Raw genomic sequence first — 22,478 nt, 5'->3', positions numbered from 1 at the left:
ATGCACTACGATCTATTTTTTTCTCGGCGTGAATGAGACTTGCAAATTATCTGTTCGCAGCAAGAGCAATCGCAGGCGACGATGGAACCGCCGAGCAATCTCCTGATAACAGCGAGAGCGAAGCTGAGGCCTCGCACCGAGTCCCAGTGAGCCCAGCGAAGATCAGAGATCGCGCCCGAATGAATAAGACGATCGATCGATCTCGATTCGCTCGGGTGGCTCATCGTGTAATTTCATACCTCGGCGCCTTATCGATCGCAATCAACATGTATATACGCGTAACATCTGATAAGATTTCGTTGGCACGAGAATTACTACGGCGTCTCTCGTTTGGCACGTCGGAAGGTGTGTTGTAATGGGCGTTAAGAGATAATACGCTATCTATTTGATCGCTCGATTGCGAGCGAGGAGAGGATCGGTGGATCTGTCTCGTAGAACACGTTTCAATCCACCGCAAAAGCATTCCCAGAACAACGCGAAGGACCAAACAATGTTGTGTCTTGAAGATTAGAACTTATCTCTTTATGATTTAAACATCGTAAATTACGGTGTCGTTCGTAAACCGCCTGGATCTTGTAACGTGCAAGCAAACGGCTCGTAAGAAGGTATCAGGTGTCTCGATGTACAATCAACAATAATAAATAGTAAACCTCAGTGTGCCGAGCTTAGTTCGATGACCAATTAGGATGATGTCGACAAAAACTGTAACGCGTTATTCTATTATTATATACGATTATTATATTGGTAATTATCGTATATAATAAAGTAATCCGGTAATTATTATACGTGTAAACTCGAATATATAATAACCAGCGTATTTTTTCTTACGAAAACAAAGGTGATTTCGTCGCGAGAGCACCGACAGTAACACAGTTTGATAGAGTAGGACACAAATTGACAATAGACAGAATATAACGATAGATAGATGGCGAGATAACGCAGAAGAATTTATTCGTCTCTGTTTCGATTTTGAGCGATACGAAATATTTCTTTTCATTTCTCAAAATTCAGTTTCTTTAAGACATATTTTATAAAATTTGCGTTAAAACGATAAATGGATAATACATTTTCCAAAAATCGCTGGGTCTTTTATTTACACAATAAAGAAAAATTGAAATTTATTGTTTCATTACACATAAGCGAAATATTTCGTATCGTTTAAGATTAATCGCTCGAAATACGCGCGAGAGTTCTGGATCCGTGAATGTCCGAGGATACTCGCGACCATGTGTATCCTGGATACGTTCCGTTTACCCCAGGCAATGGTATGCACGTGGTCGCTTTTTCTTCCCTTCCCCGTCTTGGAAGTCCCGATGGTGTCTTCCACGATCTTCGGCGATTCGGGCATTTAGAAAGTATTTTGTATTCCAAACTCATTTTCTCTCTCGGATCATCAACGGTGACATTACTCGCATTCTTTTTGGACACGTCACGAAGAGCCTTGAGTCGAGTTACGTTAAACATAGGACAGTTTCCGCTCGAAGATACGCGCAACTAATCGCACGACTCATCATTAAAGTTCTCGATTTGTCACGGTAGCTTCTACCGTTATGAGTCAATGTAGCTATAGTGAAAGATTTATCTGAAACTTAATGCTTTTTATTTCACGCGTACTTACTCTAAAGATGTTTTATATGCGAATTAAATGCCAAAATTATGTCTCATTATAGTTATATAGAAGTAATGCCACTGTATGTGTGTGAAAGTAAAAATTCCGCCAGAAGACAAGAGAGGATAGATCAGAACTCTCCGCAAGACCATGTGTTCTTATACTTCGTTATATGATAATGAGAGAAATGTATGACATTAGCAAGATGCTGGGTAACAATTGTTGCGAGCCGTATTTAAATGTCGAATCGAATGCTATTATTAAATCTCGTGGTCCTTTGTTTGAAGAATCTTGCGAAAACGTGCGCAGCCTCTTAGGATTATAAAATAATAAGACATGAATTTGTTACACCTTTTTTTAATTTACCGATCAATCCACGAAGATTTTATAACATATAATTCGCGCTCTTAAAATGCGTAGGGAAATATATCGACGTATAGAGATTCGCTATAGAGAAGCCGCAAATGCAGAATACTTTCGTTTTCTTTTTGTACAGTTGTCACATGTATGTATTACTCTCTACGTTTATATCGTTCTAACATTAAAAACTTAATTATACGATATTCAGGACCATAAGATCTTCGCAATGATATAAATCTCGAATTCCAAATATATTTTATTCAATACTAAACACACCATCCCTGTCATTTCCATTTTAGAGTAAAACTGTAAGAAACCAGTAATAAAGATTTAAAAATTGTTACGTCGAATACAAATTACCGATCCTCCTCTCAAAGCGTATATTCGTAAAGAAACGTTAAAAAAAAAAGAAAATGCAAAAGAATTATATTTCTCAAGCGATATATTCCATGATATGGAAACATTTGATGTATAAGAAATAGAAATCGCTCACTGCGCTTTCATCGTTCGTGTCGAAGCTCGTAGCATTATGCTACGATATTTTCTTTACAATCGGAAAAATAAAATTACGTAAATTACATTTAAAAATGCCACGCGCTGACGTGTGTTACAATGATTATATTCTTATTCACGCGTTTACCGTTCGCATTGCCGCGTACGGATCGAACGAGACAATGTTTTGATAAAAGATGTTACATCGAGATTAAAATACATCTTGACACATGCGATAGCGATTCATGTAAAACACAACGATGGTTCATTTCTTTATAGATGTATTAATAATCTTCTCCGCGGGAAATCACTTCTTTACACGTAGGACGCAGAACGAGAGTGTGCTCGAACTGAGCAGTGTAACAGCCTTTGACATCGACCAATGGCGGATACGCCTCCACGGCGCCTTTCTCACAGAGATCCTTCAGAGCCATTTGGTACTTGGTACAACCGACGCGGTCCAACCAACGTTTACAAAAAGCCAAAGTACCTGAAAAATTCGTTGGAATTAAAAACAGAGATTATGCCGTTAATTCAACTTTATTTTTTAAGCGGTTCGAGTATTTTTTTTTTAACCACTCACCGAAATGCTTGTTGATAGTATTGAGAAGAGACTTGCTGCTCTGCAACCTCAATGGGACGAAACCGGCATCGAAGCTCTTCATGTAATGCGAACATTCCATGTCGTCGTGAACGACGCCTCTGCCGGTAGATCCAAAAGTTTCGATCGCGTAGAACTCGTTCTCCTCCATTCGGGTTGCCTCGCCACCTCGAACTATCGGCACCGTTTTCCCGGCGTGTATGCGATAAGGCGCAATAGAGTGGCCATTCAAGTTTCTAATCGACTTCACCTGTAAAAAATTCAACTTATTAAATAAATCTTGATCATTTTTTTTCATCGGTTTTAATATGGATCTTTTCGAGAGAGAATTTGAAGGGAAATCGAGATTTCTGACGAATCTCTAATGTTTTCGACATTAAATATTTAAATGATGAATTATGATTTTGTATTTATATACAAACATCGCGAGATAACTGCTATTAAAGTTGGATACAAGCAATTGGAACCGAAATACTTTGCATATATTGTATATTTCATACCGGATACGTTCTGCCGTCTAATTCCACCTCGTAGGACTCCATTACTTCCTGGATAACAGCACCGACGTCGCACAATTGCACATCAATTCCGGCAGCCTTGATACCGGTATTGGTAGCGTCGCGAACAGCCTCGATCAACTTATCGTATTTCGGATTAAATGTCAAGGTGAACGCACAATCAATGATACGCCCGTTAATGTGCGTACCGAAATCGATCTTCGTGACGTCATCATATTCTAAAACGGTTGGATCGCCGGCGTTCGGAGTGTAGTGAGCCGCGCAGTGATTGCGGGAGCAACCGGTCGGGAAAGCCAATCCAGCCTTGAGACCGTCCTCGCCTATCAATTTCCGAGCGGTCTCCTCCAGCTCATTACAAATCTCTATCATAGTCATTCCCGGTTTTACCTGCAAATAAATTCATGTATATATATGTACACTCGCAAATTGTAAAAATTATTCATTTCGCAATTCTTGATATTAATGCGACTTTTAATCATATTTTAATCATTGTTTGCAATAGCATAGATTCGCATACCCATTTCATGATATGCTTTCGGGTTTGTCGATGTGCCTCGGCTGCCTGTCTGGCTTCATTATAGATATCATTGTGCATTCTGTCGAGAGCGCGCGCCTCCTCGCTGGTGAAGCGATTTTTCGCCATTCTATCGTCTATTCCGGCAGCAGGTGGATGATCCATTATCTGCCCTATCGGGAAATTACCGTCCGGGAATAATTCCGACACTGGAATGGTCGGCGGATCCGTTTGCTGCTTCACGCCGCCCTTGCCTCTGGGCTTGCGTTTCTTTTTCTTCTTCTTGACTTCTTCGCTCTCTCCATCGTTCTCGGTCATCTCTGTGGGACCTAAAAATTTCAACCAAACAGGTATTATTAGTTGTCATTAGCATAACACATACTATCTTAATTATTAATGTTAAATTTTAATATAATCATAGTTAGAAGCAAAAACTATTTATGGTACCTTCGGCTGATCCATCATCATCCTTAACTTTATTCTCTTCCCCTTCAGGAACATCTGCACTAGCCTCTCCAGCACCTGCATGCGAAAATATTCATTATTAATATTTCATAATCAATAATGCAATTTCTTTTACTAGCAGCTGATAGTCTATAACTATATATACATGGACCTCGTGAAATTCCAAAGCAGAAATCGAATATGAGTCTAAAATCATTAATTTTGAAAATACTGCAACGATTTCGCGTGCGATAAAATTTCTCATGTGATTACTTGATACTCCGAAGATGATGGAGCACATATTGAATACCTCACGATGGACTCGCTTTTAACGACACGACGAATCGCGTTTTTTACACGAAATTAGGTGAAACGTCGCGAATAAGTTCAATCGAAAACGGGTTGATCTCTCCCGGCGACTTTGAGATCGTATTTTACGCTATAATAAAAGAAATTCACGCGGGTGAACGCAGAATGTGCAGGGCGCGAACGATCGAGGACGATGACACAAGATCGTATTTAAACGCACCGGCCTTCTTCTTCTTTTTCTTCTTCTTCTTCTTCTTCGAAGCCTCGACCGCGCCGGTCTCGTCCTTCTCGTCGACGATCTCGTTCTTTTCCTCGTCCACGAGTTTTTCAGCGGATTTGCCGACCTCGTCCAACACGGCCGCCATTTTCGAGAGAAATGGCCAAACAATGTCACGACGTAGAATCCCCGGCTCCGTCGATCGCACAGGAACTAAATTTATCATATCACGATAATAAAATTGTAGTTTTTTCATCTTTATTGAGTGATGGTAAAATCAATGATAAAAAATATATACAACTCATCGGAGCCGCATAAACCGATAACAGTGAGGCCTAGATTTTTGGCGATCTGACCCACATGGGAACCGACCGCACCGGCGGCCCCGCTAATGACGATTGTCTCGCCAGATTTTGGCTTGCATATTTCCATCAAACCAAAATATGCTGTGTTGCTATAAAGAATGCGAGTTTACATTTACATTCATAATGTAAATCTGTATACATTTTATTATTTAATATTTTTGACAGTTTTTATATATGAGCCTCTGAGAGAAGCCAAACTGATCAACTCCATTCTCTTCGTCAATTTTTTAATTTTGAAACAGTGAAGTTGATCAATTTACAGCTTCTGTGAGAAGTTAATATATCTCTCAATCAATATATAATCAAATCTCTATATCAGTATATAAGGATAAATCTACTTTTGCGCGAGCTTATGATTTATATAAATTTCAAAGTTTAAATGTAAATTTCAGTTTCAAACGGAGAATGTAAGAGTGCTTCCTGTTTTCTTTTCTAATTTTATATCTCATATCTTTTTCCGTCACGAAAAGATAAGAAAGATGCGTTTCATTAGAAGACGACGGCGCAGACAAACGCATTAGAAAATATTTTCTATTTGTTTACCCTGGCATTCCCAGCACGCCTAAAGCGAGAGACAGTGGCAAATCGTCAATGTCCCGCAAAATATACGGTGGTTTCATTAATTTATCATTTTGGTCGATTGTCTTTGGATTGATAATCGTATGAGTTCTCCAGCCAAGATAACCGACAACTCTTTTGCCAACCGGATAATTCGGATTTCTGGATTCCACAATCTTAGCGACTTGACTTCCGATCATCGTGATTCCGACCGGATATCTTTGTACATACGGTCTCATGTACGGGTCTACGGAAAGGTACTCGGCTTCCACAAGATATTCTAAAAAAAAGAAACAGAAAAAATGATTTGATCAATATAAATGATCTATTATCCGATTTCGTTGATGTTAAATAATACTAATTAAAGATAATATATCAATAATCACAAAAGAATATTAATGCTATTATGATTTGATAATTCAATCGTCAATGTTACATTTTATTAAACAAATATGGAATTATATACGCTTAATAATAATTGTGTTATTTTTCTTTTTTTTTCTAGGCACTAGAAATGTTGATTATTCAGCAGTTAATTGTTTATTACAATTATGCTGTCTCATTTTTAGTGCCCAACAATAATGTCACGAATTCTAAATTATGAATTAACATATATTTAAATTTAAAACCTGATTCCCTATTAGCATCTAGATCATTCGTATAATTTATAATTATATAATTATAATTTTTATTACGGAATCATATATAATTTATTAAGAAATCGCGTAATGTGCGTGTGAGATTCTATGCCTATTACAAGGCATTAATCAGTGATACACACGGTACGATGATACGATGACGATGCAACTAGATTGATCCATAATCTCTACCTTCATTCTGTAAAGGCGGCAACTCCTCTTCTACCAATTGTAGATCCGTGGGCTTCGGATCGTTCACGAAATGCTTCACTAGCACGTATTTTTTTGCTTTTACCATCTCGCCTGATCGCGTCGAATGCTTTCGAATCGGAGAACTTTTCGCTTGCTGTGAATCTCTCGTTGTGACTTTGCTTCTATCAGACGTTATATTACGTGAAACGGCGATCACGATAAGGTGATGATCATTCCTCGACGATAGCACGCTTTGCACTGCTCGAAACATATCTCATACATTCGTTTTTATATTTGCACACATAAACCTTGCATATAGAATATGTTCGTGCATGTGTAAATAGGTTCTCCGCTTTAAAAAGATCTCTAAAGGACTTTTTGTCTTAGTTTATCGGTCCCCTACACGCTCCTAAGGTTTGGCATTTAAATCGGGGACACCCTGTATATATATATATATATGTAGATAAAGTCAAACAAAACAGTAAAAAGAATGAAATGTATAATTTATTCTAAATCATAATTACTGCATACATAATGATGTGTGCATTAAATTAAAAAATGACCGAAATAACAATTAAATAACGAAATAGAAATCACTTATAATAAACTATGACAAAAGTTGCAAAGAGTTTTCATTTACACTTTCAATTCTCTGCAAATTATATAAAAAATATATATATCAGTGCTCGGATTTAGTTGCACATTTCGGCCCGATTCCGTGGCTCACGCCTATTGCCCCCCACTCACCGCTCGTGCGTTAGCGACGAGTCGCCAGATACGCGTAACTAAGGAGCGCGACGCTTTGTCTCAGGAGCGTCCGTATATAAGAATGCCCAAATATAATAATAAGACAATACTTTTCTATAAATAAAAGTTTTTCTTCAATATTTTATATCAATGAAATATAAAATATTGAAGAAAAAATTTTTAATTTTGAGAATTTTCGCGGTGCATTTAGAAAAGTATTGTCTTACTATTATATTTGGACATTCTTATATACGGACGCTCCTGAGACAAAACGTCGCGCTCCTTAGTTACGCGTATCTGGCGACTCGTCGCTAACGCACGAGCGGTGAGTGGGGGGCAATAGGCGTGAGCCACGGAATCGGGCCGAAATGTGCAACTAAATCCGAGCACTGATATATATGCATAATCACGAATATTTTTTACAGATACATATGATATATTCTTAATTTTATAAATTTCAAATTTTCGATATTTATCTTTAGAATAAATCTTACACGTTCCTTTTTAAAAATTAATGCATATGTATGTCGCGAATACACTTGCTAAACGCATATATTTGTTTACAATATCTTATCTTATCCTTTTGTATAAAAAATTTACATCTCAAAAGGAAAAAAAATTTCTTAAATTCATCACAACGTTTACAACAAAACCGAATACAAATATAAGAAATCAATGAAAAAATGTAGTTAAATAGGTGGATTTTTATTTTCGTAAATTACAGCAGCAGTATAACGCATAATTACCATTATACATAATTATACTATTCGTCAAAGAGGATTCCTGCCGATCGAATAAAACGCAAAAACTTATTATACATGGAAGTTCGATGGGTTAAATATACAATATGTATAAATACGAATACGGCGCACAATTAAAAGTTGCAAACGCGATTAACGTATATTCTTAAAATAATCATATAAAAATAGTAGAACATTTATCGAGCACATAATCCTTTCCACGCATTTATAATAATTTGCGCGCATGTCTCAGTATATAGAAAATTTTTATCAATGATACACCAGATCTAATATGCAATTTTCGAACTTAATTTTACACATACGTTGCGAAAGAGGTTTATTATGAATCTTAAGTGGAAAAACAGTTATCATGATGTATGAGTTTACACACACAGACTTTCAAGTTATATTTCCTGATATACATTTCGTGTTACATACAATTAATTCTTGTTTTATTTCTTCTAATGCAATTTAAAGATCAAATATAAAAGAAATTATGATTTTCATAATTTTTAATAATTATTAAAGCATTATGTTTTATTTTATTTTATTTTTTTTGCTGCAATGGCCAGTATTATACTATTATTAATTTACAAAAACGCGTTCTTGTCAGAAAAAAATTGTTCTTAGAAAAAAACATATTATAAAAGAGCTCTCAGTATACAGTTCGATATGTCATATCAGACATTTATTCAATCGAGTAGAGATTCCAACTCTACTATCAGTTTTAAGACGAAACAAACATGTGCACAACACTGTTACATTTATTATATAAAATTGTTAAATAAAAATGTAGCAGAGGTTATCAGTCTTATCTAAAAAAATGTTAAATATGTCCTCGCGAATAAATATACTTATCTACTGTACTTTATGCTGGTCTTTAATCGTATTCTTGTTTGTTTTATGGCAAATAGTATTTTCTTAGAGGGACTCAACTATCTATAATTTATAAATAAGTATTTCTTATCAATAATATAATCAGAGCTACATCAAGAGTTTAAAAATAAAACTTCTGAACTACGATAGATTAATACAATTTACACTGAGCACAGAGAATTGTCTATATATATTATTATATTACTTGTAAATTTTGTGCATATCGTATTGTGACATTTACAGTCCTTTAATTTTTATTACCACATCTTCATGAAATGAAATTGTTACTCGTTAACATTCGTAATCCATGGAAGCTATGAGGCGAGAAAATATTAACACCATCTTTATTTATATTATCAAATAAATTAATAATTTCTATATATATATATATGTAAGTATGTGTGTGTATACTAAATTCTACAATATGTACAACTTGAAAATCTAATATAAAATTAATCTCTTACACTTGTGGGAAAGCATGATTGAAAAATCAGGAACGTTATTGTACTTACCAATGACTTAGTTAAACGGGTGGTAAAGAAAGAGAATGGTATAGAAGAGATAAATATTACTTTATGGTAAGATAAATATTACTTTACGATAGAGATTAATTGATCATTCGACATTAGTTTATCCATCTCCTTTTTAACTATCCCTGATTCTGCCATAATGTTACTAATTTTCCTTTACCTCTAAGTACAGTTGAGTAAGATTCTCTAACACAGCGAGATATCACTTTATAATTATCACGATGCTAACATATTATAAATAGTGATTAATTCGATTCATTCCTGATCGATAATTATTGAAGTCAGTCGCGTCTTGATGCAAACATGTTACTATTACGACAGAATCGCTAATATCGTTACTTACATTAGTATCTTTCACACGATTCCAATAGCTTACCCTTGTTCTGTAACAGATAATTTCTTTCTAATTAAAGTTGGAGAAATCGGTTTTCAATTTTATTGATGGCGCGGATATCTTGATCTGTGATTTCACAGAATCGACCGATCGAGTATGTCGCTGCGCCTGCTGATGGCTAGTTCTTACAGCGTTTTCCAATTTAGTCTTCAGCTCGGTAGACTGTGACATTAGAGTCTTAAATTCCTAACGGTATAAATAACAATTATTATATAATATTATATATACAGTCCTTTAATTTTTATTACCACATCTTCATGAAATGAAATTGTTACTCGTTAACATTCGTAATCCATGGAAGCTATGAGGCGAGAAAATATTAACACCATCTTTATTTATATTATCAAATAAATTAATAATTTCTATATATATATATATGTAAGTATGTGTGTGTATACTAAATTCTACAATATGTACAACTTGAAAATCTAATATAAAATTAATCTCTTACACTTGTGGGAAAGCATGATTGAAAAATCAGGAACGTTATTGTACTTACCAATGACTTAGTTAAACGGGTGGTAAAGAAAGAGAATGGTATAGAAGAGATAAATATTACTTTATGGTAAGATAAATATTACTTTACGATAGAGATTAATTGATCATTCGACATTAGTTTATCCATCTCCTTTTTAACTATCCCTGATTCTGCCATAATGTTACTAATTTTCCTTTACCTCTAAGTACAGTTGAGTAAGATTCTCTAACACAGCGAGATATCACTTTATAATTATCACGATGCTAACATATTATAAATAGTGATTAATTCGATTCATTCCTGATCGATAATTATTGAAGTCAGTCGCGTCTTGATGCAAACATGTTACTATTACGACAGAATCGCTAATATCGTTACTTACATTAGTATCTTTCACACGATTCCAATAGCTTACCCTTGTTCTGTAACAGATAATTTCTTTCTAATTAAAGTTGGAGAAATCGGTTTTCAATTTTATTGATGGCGCGGATATCTTGATCTGTGATTTCACAGAATCGACCGATCGAGTATGTCGCTGCGCCTGCTGATGGCTAGTTCTTACAGCGTTTTCCAATTTAGTCTTCAGCTCGGTAGACTGTGACATTAGAGTCTTAAATTCCTAACGGTATAAATAACAATTATTATATAATATCATATACTCATATATTGTGTATGTGTATTTGGGATTCCAAAATATTTTCGAAATATACCTGCGGATATTTCGGTCCAATTTTATTGAGCCATTGAAAACTCTGTTGATGAAGATTCGCTTGATATTTAGTAGCGCGTTGAAGCTCATCTCCTTCCAGCAAGTAGTTGATTAAAATTGGCACGAGCAGAGTCAGCATTTGAATACCTAATAATTTCAATTTTAAAACGTCATTTTTAAGTTCACTCACATCATGCGGTAAGATAAATAAAGTTAATTAAAACATCTGAAAATTAGATTACGAAGATCTCTACTTTCCACACACCTTGTAACAGATCTCCTGAATAGCGTGTAACACATTTTACATTAACATTTTATTGCACAAGCTAATCGCAAGATATAGTTTCATGATGTAAATGTTTCTTATAAATTCCACAACAGTAACTTACGATTAGAAAGATCGGCGAGTCCTATGAGAGCTTCCACCGTACTAATGCATTCTAACGTGAAAGTCAATTCCATATCGTTCGTGACCTGTTTGCTCTTATCGCTATACAGGTATTCCACCAGTCGTGGTGCGAGCGCGTGAATGTACGGAGTACTTATATTACGTTCCGGATGCAGAAATATCGTTCTTAACGTTTGCACACATTTCAATCTCACCTGGTGTAATATTATTTCGATTATTTGCGATAATTATTAATAATATATTCTTTGATGTCTATAGATTTCACATCTTCACTCACCGTCAGGTTTTCAGACTGGAACGCGTGTCGGAAGTGATTGATGCACGGGAATTGCAGATTCGGAGCGCTTACTACCTCTGATGACGCGTGAAGCACGAATACGGCGATACCCAGCATCATGGCTACTTCATCCATCTTCGTTTCATCATTGCCTATGCAAATAAAATTAAATATTTGGTATACATTAATCTTCAATTAGATTATAATAGATATTGGACTTTGATATTTCGATACAAAGAATATAATATATATGTATTTCATTTTGATTCCTTTTATAAATAAGAACGCCTAATATATATAGTTCATATTGTTCCTTTAATAAAAAGTGGAATCGTGACATGCCTGTCTTGGCCAGATCGATAATCTTGGCAAGTGCGCTTTGCAGTAACCCGGTCCACTGCTCCTGACTCCTGTGATCCCGGGCATACTTGTTACTGGTAAGACTTTTAACGCAGTGTAACGCGGCATGAACTGGTGCTTCCGCACCGGATTTGGTGTTTTCGTTATCCGTACGTACTGCGGTTTCCCGTATCACGCCAGTAGCCAAATACAGCAATGTCGGTAGAATCGCTACTGCGCCTACAAAAGACACAGTGAGAACATAGAATGAATCACGTGTATATAGAAGAAAAAAGACTACCGCTTAAAATAGGGAGAATACCTTGCGGAGAACATAAGGTGGGAAGAGATTCCATTATATTGAGAGACAACGAGATCAGCTTGCCGCTTTCCTCGGACGGTATATATCCCTTCTGAGACAGGATGGCAGTAGCACCACCCGGATTCGGATTCAACGCCGGAATCTGCCGTACCAAAAGGCACAGGCACACTTCCAGGATGGCGAACACTAATGATTTGCCCGGTATGAGTTCGCCACCTTCCTTTCCTTCGCCTAGCAAATCCACTTCCCACATTTCGTTGTTTTCTTCATTCGCCGATGTAATATCTATTATATAAAAAAAAAAGATATATGTAGAAACAATTTGCATACATATATACTTATGGAAACAATTTCAGATTTCACATACCTCTGAGCTTTAATTTTTTCCTTGCAGCCAAATCTTCTTGCGCTGCTTTCATCACTTGTTTTAGCACCTCCATTACTATCATTTGGATGACATAGCTCTCCCGCGTTAAAAGCAACCTTTGAAACAACATATTGATATTACGCGATAAAGAAAGAGCTTGTTATACACTTACATATTGTGCACATACCTATGAAGAACGTTGCACAATTCAATGGGTAATGAACAGTCCGCGATAAAGACTTTACGTGCCCATGTTGAATCGAGTAGCGTATATAGAGCATTTAAGCATGTCTCTATATTTTGCGGAGATTCTGAAGAGCGAGGACTGCACAAAGCTTCCATACATATACCTAAAAATAACAATTTAAATAATTGTTAAAGCGTATTTCACACTCCTATAAAAATCACAATAATCACAATAATCACATATAAAATAAATTATAACGTAAGCATTATGTTTTACATATTGTACGTTTACCAAATAATAAGTGGAAGCGTTCAACATTCATGTTAGTTTTAGATGCGGCGGCCTCATCATTGTTGTTATTATTGTTATGATTGTTATTGTTGGTGGCATTTGCCGTTGCTTTTTCTTGGTTACTGTCACCCATTTCGAATCCTCTCGCATTGAGCCAGAGAGTTGCAGCGTGAAGAATTGGTGCCCATGACTCCACATAATGAGGACGCGCGGATTCCATAGTATCCGTCGTGTAAAAGGCACCACCATCGTGCGGCAATTGACTCGAGAATTCTAGGCAAATATCATCAAAAATTATATATTTGGATTGTCCAAATAATATCAATCCAAAACATGTGCAAAGTATAAAAAAACGCAGAATAAAAAATCAAAAAGATTAACACTTTGCCTAAAATAATGGAAAAAGTTTATCTCGATCAAATACATGTTTATCATAGATTAATAATAATTTACATATAAAAATTTATATAAATTTATATATGTTATTATAACACATATTAATATAATGTGTATGTGTGTATAAAATGTATATATATATAAAAAGGATATGTGTTTGATTGAAATAAAAATTTTGTTTATCATTATTCAAGATACTAATATTGACATTTATATATGATTTTTGTAATTATATTTTATTATATCGAATTATACCTGGTGGTAAAGACAGCAACGCGTGATCCCGCAGTGCAGATAGCCAATGTTGACTCAGACTTAAAAGCTCTGGTTGGACGAGACTCAGTAGACTTTCGCTCTGAAACTCGAATTCTCCGAAATCCTCCTCGTTGGTCCCTTCGTCGGATTGATTCGCGTTACGATTAGCGGTATCTTTGCTGTTCAGCGCAGATCCATCCCTTATCATTGCGACTACATATACCTGGTAACAAAATAAAAAACGATCGGATCTAATCTCTTCTTTCTCTCAAATATATTTGACTTTTATTTATACCTTATCTTTATATTAAATGCGTAATTATAATTTGATATCTACCTCTGCCCACGCTTTTAAGATCGCCAATCTCTCCAGCGTTGACAAGCTCTCGTTGTAAAGTTGCGGTCGAGTGTTACCCTCCCGCAATTTCTCTAGAGACGACACGAGCAACTGATGGACCCTTCGCAAATCATTGAGATCTCTGGCGACGCCGCTGCCGATCCACGCACTGCAAGCCTCGCAGGCCGCGGCAGTAACATGCGACGGTGTTTCCGCGGAAAATGCCGGTCTTAAAGCAGCTCCAACCTTCAAATTAGTATCTAATATAATAACTGTTAAATGTAGTTTCAAGAAACAGATTAATAAATGAATTTAAAAAAAAAAAACTCACCTGTGCCTGAAACTGCTCGAGTAATAAATGCCCGGGAAACTCCGGTTCGGGAACTTTAGCGAATTTGTCGATGATTTCTTGCAGGGTTTTCAGACCTTCGAGTCGCAATGGATCACAATCACTTGTTGCAGCCATGAATGCCATGCGCACCAGATCTGACAGGTGTAGCACCAGAAAATCTCCTAAAAAAAAAAAAAACGTCGTGAGAATAAGTATCAAAAATTTCTAAGGAGACAGCAATGTGTTGTAACTCATCAATCATACCTTTTCCCTTAGATAGTTGCATCTCTTTGGCCAAAGCGAGATCGAAGTGTGCCTGTTTGTTGTTCACACAGGCCGCGACGATGCGTCTGACGCATTGCGCCGCAAAGACTCTGGTCGGCCATCTCGGTGTAATGGACGGCCGCTGCTTGGTGGATTCGTCGGCGTGAAACTCTGCCTGATCGTCGTCGCCCTCCGCGTCGGCTGACTCATTGTCAGCGGCGCTGTCATCCGCATTCGCCGCGTTACCTTCCTCGACTGTACTCGATTCTGCGCAACAAAACAAAGTATCGCATCAAAGAAATGTTTCATCGATGATTGGATCAAAGGAACTTGACTTGAATTACCTGAAGCTATTGTGAGAACATCTTTGCATAACGACAACCACTGAGACAGATTATCGGCCGCTAGTATCTGCAACATGCTCGTCAAAGTGTCATGAATGTCTTTGATTAGTTTACTGTCAGTTTCTGTATCCAGCATACTGAACAACACGCCCGGTAACCCAGTCTCAGTGATGATTAGACCCTCCACCATGTTAGTGTCTCTGCTTTCGTTAGCCAGCGTCATCGCGTGCTCGCACACTTCCTTTGCTTCGCGCTGAGCAAGCTGTCGAAGGCATGATATCGCAGCTTTACGTAAAAGTAAATGATTACTCGATAGAGTACGCTAGAAAAAGAAAAAGCATCTGTAATAAACACATTTCTTGATAAACATCTTTAAATGTTTAAAAAAGCCTTACGCATAATGTAGGAACGAGGGAAGACAGATTGACGTGTCTGGGTGCGAAGAGATGCAACTGTTGAAGGCAGCCAGTTGCCTCGGCTTGAACGAGCGGGTCCTGATGATCTTGCATGATGGCGCACGCACACAAAAATGACGACCGCGCCATGCAAATCGTTGACGTGTTGCCTGTTAAAAATAGTTGCTCGATAAATTATCGTTCTTCAGAGTTCTCAGAACCATTTATTCCTCGCAATATTACTTTACATGTAATCATGCATATAATTACTTACATATAATAATAATTAAATATATTGTATACAATATCTACCTTGTAATTCTGGTCCTATCGTCGTGATAAGTGCTGATAAAACCTTTCCGATGCATTGATGCACATCGATGTAAGAATGAGGAACATTGAGAAGAAGAGTCAGTGCCAAGGATAGGGTAGGCTCCACATAACCCCTGAACATTGGTCCACCGGAATCAGCTATCAGAGATAGAGCGTGCAGTGCCCAAACCTGAAGAAAAGAAAGTTTATTTTATTATTATCTGTCAAAATAAAAAGGAGCTAAACAATGATATAGGATGGTGTCTTACTTGTACCACAGGAGATGAATTATCCTGAGCGAGTGCGAGCAAAATGCTGACGCTAGTGTTGAGATGTTGGCTGGAACCCATACCGCCGACATACTTGTGGAGGCAGCCTAACGCCAACGAATGGCCGGTTCTGCTGGCAACGTCGCGGGCCGATTTCAGACGATCGAAACTCGTCTGCGCCAATTCAGCGGTAAACTTGGGATCGGAGATCACTTGAGCCATTCGGCCGACTGCCTCTCCCGCCGCCCATCGTAAAATAGGATTGCCACTGACTAGTGTACTCTAAAACGTTGTAGAGAGTATTGTATATTTCCATAATCGATCGATAAAATAAATCATCATTTCATGTAACAACGTTGTCTTACAATGATAAGATTAGTGGCAGATTTCTTGACGTCCTCTTGTCCGAAACCCGTCTTCGCCTCGTTGAGACCTTTCAAGCCGCTCAACACAGCCGTGAACACGTTCATTTGTATCGCCTCCTGTCTTCCGGACTTAGTGTGTTTTATGCACTCGCTGAAGTGATCAAGCATCTGCAGTCTATGTTTGTTTGCTACGCGCGGGAATATCTGGCCGAATAACGCGACCGATAAGTCAATCACCGCTACGCCCAATGGTAAAGGACCAGGTATTATTTCGATCTGTAAATATCATATGTCATAGATTTGTATTACACTTGTATTCTTCCATTTACATTTATAACTCACAGCAAGATGGATTTATTTATATATATATAATATTTATTTAAACTTACACGTGGCATTGGTCTATAAAGGCAGCATGTATTATGTTCCAATGCTCCGGATCCCGCAGCGCTATTTGGTTGAAGCTGAAAAAAAGATCATTGATTGTGATAAAGTATTAATTTTAGAGCATAATTGTAATGAAAACTGAAGCTGCATCTTGTAACCTAAAGAAATATGAAATAAATAATGCTGATAAATATGCATCCTTTACTAAAATAAACAAGATATAAATTATTTTAAGCCAAATACGATGTAATGAATATTATGTGCATCAAATATTTAATGTTTCCAAAGTCTAAAACATAAGCAAAATAAAATATTGCTATTCTGTAATATTAAGTACTATACAAATATAAGAAATGAATGATATTATAATAATAATAATAGAAAAAATGGGCAGTACATAAAAAATTAATTAATTTTTATATACATATAAAATAGTTTTATATAAACTTTATATGGATATAAATATTGGTAAAGCAGAGAGAACATTATTACATTATAACTGAAACAAAAGGCACACTTTGCAGAACACCTTACTCACATGCTCCAAATCTGCCCTTCTGTTTGGTTCCATCTAAACACGAACGAAAGTATTTATAATTTAATGCCAAAATTATATTCCATAAAAACTTAAATTGCAAGTGTATTTGTTTATTCTTCGTATCTGAAATTGACTATATGTGGTATAAGATGTAAAACGTCCATTATTGAATAAAATAGATATAAACGTGATATATAAGGTAACATGTAATGTATAAAAGGGAGTTTCTTTACATTTTCTTTATTATTGAATCACACAGATTCTCTATTAGTAAATATTAGAATAGTATGTAGAAAAAACTTTAATTAAAGCAACGATATTTTCACAAAGACTTTTCAGTTCTCAAAGATAACTAGATCTAGATTAAGAAAGCAACACACTCAACAAAGCATTTGACAAAAATTTTATGCTTTTACAGCAATAGAAATTATACTGTGATACAAAATATGGAAATGCACTCACTTGATCTTCTATCGTACGATGATCAGTCTCTTGCAGCCATGTACCGAGAATCACAGAATCGTTAGCGTGGCAAACTACACGCAATAAGGAAGTAGTGGTATTTGCAGGATTGTCTATAAGCGTGAACTCTGACACCAACATCCTTAGAAGATGCGTGTAGGAACCTAAATTACAATATCAGATAATAATGCAGACAAATAAAAAAAATGGAAGAGATTAATGCAAATTGATTTCAAATCATCTCACACAGAGAATGAATTTTACCTTCGAACGTTTGCGGCGGTAGCAGCAATAACGTTTCATATAAACGCAAACGAACCATAGCCGCAGGAGCTTTCAATTGTTGGCCATAATTCTTCAAAACGGGTGACAAACTGAAAGAAAGTGTGTGTATGTACAGAGAGAATTTCTGTAATCCAAATATTTTCTGTATCTTGTATTACATCTAAAAATATTAATATTCGTACTTTGTCAGCATCGCCAGAGCGGATTCGATCGGCGTTAGTAGTCGCCGTGTAATATCATCATTCAGAAGTTCCGGACAGTGTAACAGAAAGCTATACATGGCAGACAGCGCGCCGGCACGTCCTTCCAGAGTCACTTGCCACGTGAAGGCATCGCCGCGCGCTTTCTCGCTTTCGAGTTCCTTATTCGAGCGAGGGAAAGAATTTCTCCATAGGAGTAACATTCTTGGCAATAAGCCCTTCACCACTGCCGTACCTGTGTATTCGTATAAATTATATGTACATATACTTATATTTTGTACTTGACATAAGATTCATTTATATTACCTAGAGTCATTATCGCTCCTATCAAGAGCCATCCTGCATGCGTGCGATTTAAAGATAAACGACTATTTTGACTGGCGCTTCTTAGAAGTTCTTCCGCCGTATTGAAAATTATCTGGGGTATATCACAGAAATAAATTAATCTCACATTATATATAGATACGATCGATAATAAGTAATAAGAGCTTTTATTATACCTTTCCCTTAGTATGGGGAACACCCAAGGGTGATAGACGAACGCTTCCCAGCACCGCAGCGAGAGCGCTACTATAACCGGCTATAGCTTCTGGTGAGCTACGCATATTTTCAATCCCGTCGACACATCGGTCGATCAACGGTGTTATTTGACTCGGTACTGCGACGCATATGCACCGTAAACACCAAGAAGCTGCCAGTCTAGCGGCTTGACACGGATGTACCAGAACGGCCATTATAGTATCGATCAGATCTGACAAGCGATACATTAAATTATAATTAAATATCTCTCCGTTCAGAAAGATCACTCTCATATTGAAGAAACAAAAAAATATGTTTCAAATATGCAAGTACTTACTTAGAGATTGATCGGATAACAAATTCGTGGCTGTGGTACCTAATCCCAGTATTAGACAACCCATTTCTTGTAATGCACATACCAACAAATGCTGGCTAAATAACGTCTCTTGATTACAATCCTTAGCGTTTTCCGGACTAAAATCTGCAAAGCCATGTTTGTTGAAATTAAATACAGTTGCATTATCGCGTAAATCGTAAAACATCATTATTATTACCGATGGAATTCATTTGCTTCAGAATAATATGCGCTATCTCCTTACAAGCGGCAGCTTGAGCGCCTTCTCCCAACAGTTTGCCGATAGTACCGCGTAATATGAAATTGACGCATTTGCGCGAGTATACCGCCTCAACGTGTGAGCTAGCGGCTTTCGGATTTGTGACCAGGTCTAAAACATGCGCGACTAGCGCGCCGATGTTGCGTTCTAGCCAAGTGCCACCCAGCATTTGAACAAATACCACATATGCCTGCGAATATATAAGCGTTAAATCAATCTTTGATAAGTTCTTATTCTAAAAAAAAATTATTTAAATATACGTAATCACTTACATGGGTCACTCCAACTCGCACTTCTCTGTTTATGCTGGAGCTTCCTTTTATTATCTCGCCCGTTCCTTTCAAAAAGCCCACGCCGCCTCTCAAAAATCCGGACATCAGGATATTTAACACTTCTTCAAGCGACGTCTGTCTAACGCCTTTATTGTGTGTGACTATGCAAATATATGTAATACATATATTAGGAGAAATAATAGACATATATTTTTACAATATATTTTCGCTATAATTTATATACCTGTAGGATTTTTCATCTTGGGCGAAGGAAGCTGCGTCATCGCCACCAAGGTGCCCAGTAGTTTAGCAACGGAACATCTCACTTCGTAATTCGAGCCTTCAAATGCTCGAAAACATAACGTCGCAACACTTTCAATTTCCGTCGTATATAAAAACGGAGCGTGATTTAACATTTCCAACAAACACTATATAAAAAGAGATTATTATAATTATACAAAAACAGAAAATATAATCGCGACATTTTTTTCACAAATATAAAATACCTTTGCAGCAGCACATCTCACTGCCATCACTCTGTCGGTTAGATAATGCCTGGAAACTTTGTATATTTCCTTATGCACATTAGTTATTGCTGATCCCATCCCAGCACACACCTAATTATAATACAAATATAAAATAAATTATAAATATTTCATTTTAAACAGTTTAACAAATTGTACATGAAATTGTTTGTCACCTTTTCCAATGTGTACATAATCTCTATCCGCATTTGCGACTCAGCAGAACGCAAAGACTTTATAAGGATCTGCACAGTTTCCTCATATGATCTGCCCATCATTCTTCCCAGTTTTTCATACATGCATCCCACACAGCAAATAGCAGCTCTGAGGAAACGTATATTTTTCATATAATGTATATTTATATATTGCAGAAATATTCCATTGTAGAATATTAATTATTAATAAAATCAATTAATAATGATAAATTACAATTTTGTGGGCAAAAAGCTTGGTGAATCGTCTTTATTTCTCAAGATGTCATTGCATTTGTTGACAGTGTCAAAGAGCAAAAATGTATCGCCAACGCTAAATAGAGTAGCAAGACATCTTGCTATGAGACGTCGCGTGGGCGGACCGGGAGCTCCTTGCATATGTCTGGTCAATTGCTCCACTAACTTTTGCTGACATCCTTTAATATCGTTCTGTGCAAATAACATTTTTATCACAATAAAATTTTATTATAAATAGAACATTGATTGTATCTTTTTCAGTCACAGATTTTGTAGTAACACAAATGTCAAACTTTTATATAGATACCTTTTGAGCAGCAACCAGAACTTTGTCCAGGAAGCGCAACCACTCGAAAATGAAAACCGGCCGCTTAGCCTCCGGGATTTGATTAAGCGCATCCTCGTTGAGAGTCAAACTATGACTCAACTCCATCATCGTTTTAAGTAGACACACAAATACACAAGTTGTTCTCAAATATCACTCACTCTCTTCCTGCAATGTAATGATATAAAAATCTCTCTCGCTTAAAAATTAGCGCCTAATAACACAGAAACTGAGCAGATTTCAAGATAATTAACAGCGCAATTAGTATTGAGGTCAGTTCAACGATATTCGCTCATTTTTATTATTTTATATTTTGAAGTCAACAAATATACACTGATGCAAAGTGACAAAAAAAAGCGATAAGATATTATTGGAAAATTCGACATGTATACACACCACAGAAAACTGAATCTTATCGTTCAGTGGGCAGAGACATTTTTATCGCACACCGTGTATTCTTCGCATAGGATGACACTTCATCGGACTCGTGTAAAACTGGACGATTAAACACACGTTTGCAAAAATTCTCGCGTGACAAGATGATGCTTCACGATACTGCTGATGACAACATTATCCGGCATGTATCGCTCGTGAATATGAATTATTACGATGCGAATGACGAACTCAGTTTCTTCCATACACAGACACAGATGACAAATTGTAACGTAAGGTTGGGATAAATTAGATTAGGCTATATCTAGTCCCCCTCGTGCGTTCGAAAATCCTACTCATAGGAGTAAAGTAGCGTTTAATAGCGTTTTCGAATGAACGGGTCACAGATAAAAATTCAAGCCTTTTATTGGCAGAGACAATCCAATGACGTCATTAATCGCTCTGAGAGCGATTAAACCTGCTACATTCGAAAACGCTATTAATTGATCAATTAAGACATCTTTGTACCTTTTGACAGATCCCAAGTGAAAAAGAAACTTGAGGATTTGTTGATTGACCAATCAACAAAGGCCGTGTTCCGATATTCACTGCCAGTACTGAAAATCTATAGTATATGTGACGTAAACTATAGATTTTCAGTACTGGCAGTGAATATCGGAACACGGCCAAAGAAAGCAAAGATTTCTTTGTTCTGATTGGTCGATCAAACGTTACACCACATTGACGAGTAAATTTACGAACGCAACCAAAGCAAAATTG

General features: G+C 36.7%; 4 protein-coding genes across 7 annotated transcripts in view; 1 reads left to right on the top strand and 3 right to left on the bottom strand.

The window, feature by feature from the left end:
• The window catches only part of LOC115244939, a 55,275-nt gene extending 52,967 nt beyond the window's left edge, over nt 1–2,308 (top strand). For both annotated transcript variants that reach the window (XM_029822966.1, XM_029822973.1), the window contains exon 6: nt 61–2,308. In XM_029822966.1, the coding sequence (XP_029678826.1) occupies nt 61–150 (90 nt within the window). In that variant the 3' untranslated portion in view covers nt 151–2,308. The remainder of the gene's footprint in view (nt 1–60) is intronic.
• Nucleotides 1,956–5,238, bottom strand: LOC115244931 (methionine aminopeptidase 2). Its single transcript, XM_029822954.1, has 6 exons — nt 5,068–5,238; nt 4,542–4,616; nt 4,098–4,423; nt 3,563–3,967; nt 3,045–3,312; nt 1,956–2,951 (listed from the first exon to the last, which is right to left on the bottom strand). The coding sequence occupies exons 1-6, from the start codon at nt 5,210–5,212 to the stop codon at nt 2,746–2,748; spliced, it is 1,425 nt and encodes a 474-aa protein (XP_029678814.1). The 5' UTR covers nt 5,213–5,238; the 3' UTR covers nt 1,956–2,745.
• Nucleotides 5,239–5,322: 84 nt separating this feature from the next.
• Nucleotides 5,323–7,157, bottom strand: LOC115245548 (prostaglandin reductase 1-like). Its single transcript, XM_029823920.1, has 3 exons — nt 6,818–7,157; nt 5,973–6,267; nt 5,323–5,518 (listed from the first exon to the last, which is right to left on the bottom strand). The coding sequence occupies exons 1-3, from the start codon at nt 7,086–7,088 to the stop codon at nt 5,323–5,325; spliced, it is 762 nt and encodes a 253-aa protein (XP_029679780.1). The 5' UTR covers nt 7,089–7,157.
• A 3,489-nt stretch (nt 7,158–10,646) lies between these two features.
• LOC115245048 (HEAT repeat-containing protein 5B) lies at nt 10,647–22,118 on the bottom strand. Of its 3 annotated transcripts, XM_029823124.1 has the most exons (35): nt 21,723–22,118; nt 21,309–21,494; nt 20,982–21,193; nt 20,729–20,876; nt 20,535–20,645; nt 20,273–20,456; nt 20,029–20,189; nt 19,697–19,946; nt 19,480–19,623; nt 19,124–19,374; nt 18,930–19,041; nt 18,606–18,858; nt 18,403–18,512; nt 18,139–18,302; nt 17,677–17,709; nt 17,141–17,215; nt 16,752–17,027; nt 16,387–16,668; nt 16,118–16,307; nt 15,806–15,975; nt 15,411–15,732; nt 15,067–15,333; nt 14,803–14,984; nt 14,472–14,717; nt 14,135–14,357; nt 13,484–13,756; nt 13,193–13,355; nt 13,006–13,121; nt 12,639–12,923; nt 12,320–12,556; nt 11,978–12,129; nt 11,681–11,894; nt 11,557–11,571; nt 11,293–11,438; nt 10,647–11,201 (listed from the first exon to the last, which is right to left on the bottom strand). In XM_029823124.1, exons 2-35 carry the CDS (start codon nt 21,435–21,437, stop codon nt 11,025–11,027), a joined length of 6,273 nt encoding a protein of 2,090 aa, XP_029678984.1. In that variant the 5' UTR covers nt 21,438–21,494; nt 21,723–22,118; the 3' UTR covers nt 10,647–11,024. The 3 variants fall into 3 exon arrangements, with proteins under 3 accessions (XP_029678984.1, XP_029679001.1, XP_029678992.1); XM_029823141.1 differs by lacking the exon at nt 17,677–17,709 and having other exon boundaries at nt 21,723–22,117; XM_029823132.1 differs by lacking the exon at nt 11,557–11,571 and having other exon boundaries at nt 21,723–22,116.
• Between the last annotated feature and the right edge of the window lie 360 nt (nt 22,119–22,478).

Source organism: Formica exsecta, unplaced genomic scaffold, assembly GCF_003651465.1.
Source record: "Formica exsecta isolate Colony F162 unplaced genomic scaffold, ASM365146v1 scaffold122, whole genome shotgun sequence".
NCBI classification, from domain to species: Eukaryota; Metazoa; Arthropoda; class Insecta; order Hymenoptera; family Formicidae; genus Formica; species Formica exsecta.
Note: the sequence above shows the minus strand (reverse complement) of the source record. Positions and strands in the feature narration are given on the sequence as shown.

What these genes read in the sequence shown, in the direction of transcription:
- LOC115244931 (XM_029822954.1), bottom strand. Translation starts at nt 5,212, where the DNA reads ATGGCGGCCGTGTTGGACGAGGTCGGCAAATCCGCTGAAAAACTCGTG. An exon ending in GAAAAAGAAGAAGAAGGCCG is followed by an intron (nt 4,617 to 5,067) that starts GTGCGTTTAAAT and finishes TTTCGCATGCAG; the next exon opens with GTGCTGGAGAGGCTAGTGCA. An exon ending in TACTATCAACAAGCATTTCG is followed by an intron (nt 2,952 to 3,044) that starts GTGAGTGGTTAA and finishes CGAATTTTTCAG; the next exon opens with GTACTTTGGCTTTTTGTAAA.
- LOC115245548 (XM_029823920.1), bottom strand. Translation starts at nt 7,088, where the DNA reads ATGTTTCGAGCAGTGCAAAGCGTGCTATCGTCGAGGAATGATCATCAC. An exon ending in GCCGCCTTTACAGAATGAAG is followed by an intron (nt 6,268 to 6,817) that starts GTAGAGATTATG and finishes TCTTTTTTTTAG; the next exon opens with AATATCTTGTGGAAGCCGAG. An exon ending in GGCGTGCTGGGAATGCCAGG is followed by an intron (nt 5,519 to 5,972) that starts GTAAACAAATAG and finishes CATTCTTTATAG; the next exon opens with CAACACAGCATATTTTGGTT.
- LOC115245048 (XM_029823124.1), bottom strand. Translation starts at nt 21,437, where the DNA reads ATGATGGAGTTGAGTCATAGTTTGACTCTCAACGAGGATGCGCTTAAT. An exon ending in GCAACTATCTAAGGGAAAAG is followed by an intron (nt 14,985 to 15,066) that starts GTATGATTGATG and finishes TTTTTTTTTTAG; the next exon opens with GAGATTTTCTGGTGCTACAC. An exon ending in GAAAAAATTAAAGCTCAGAG is followed by an intron (nt 12,924 to 13,005) that starts GTATGTGAAATC and finishes TTTATATAATAG; the next exon opens with ATATTACATCGGCGAATGAA.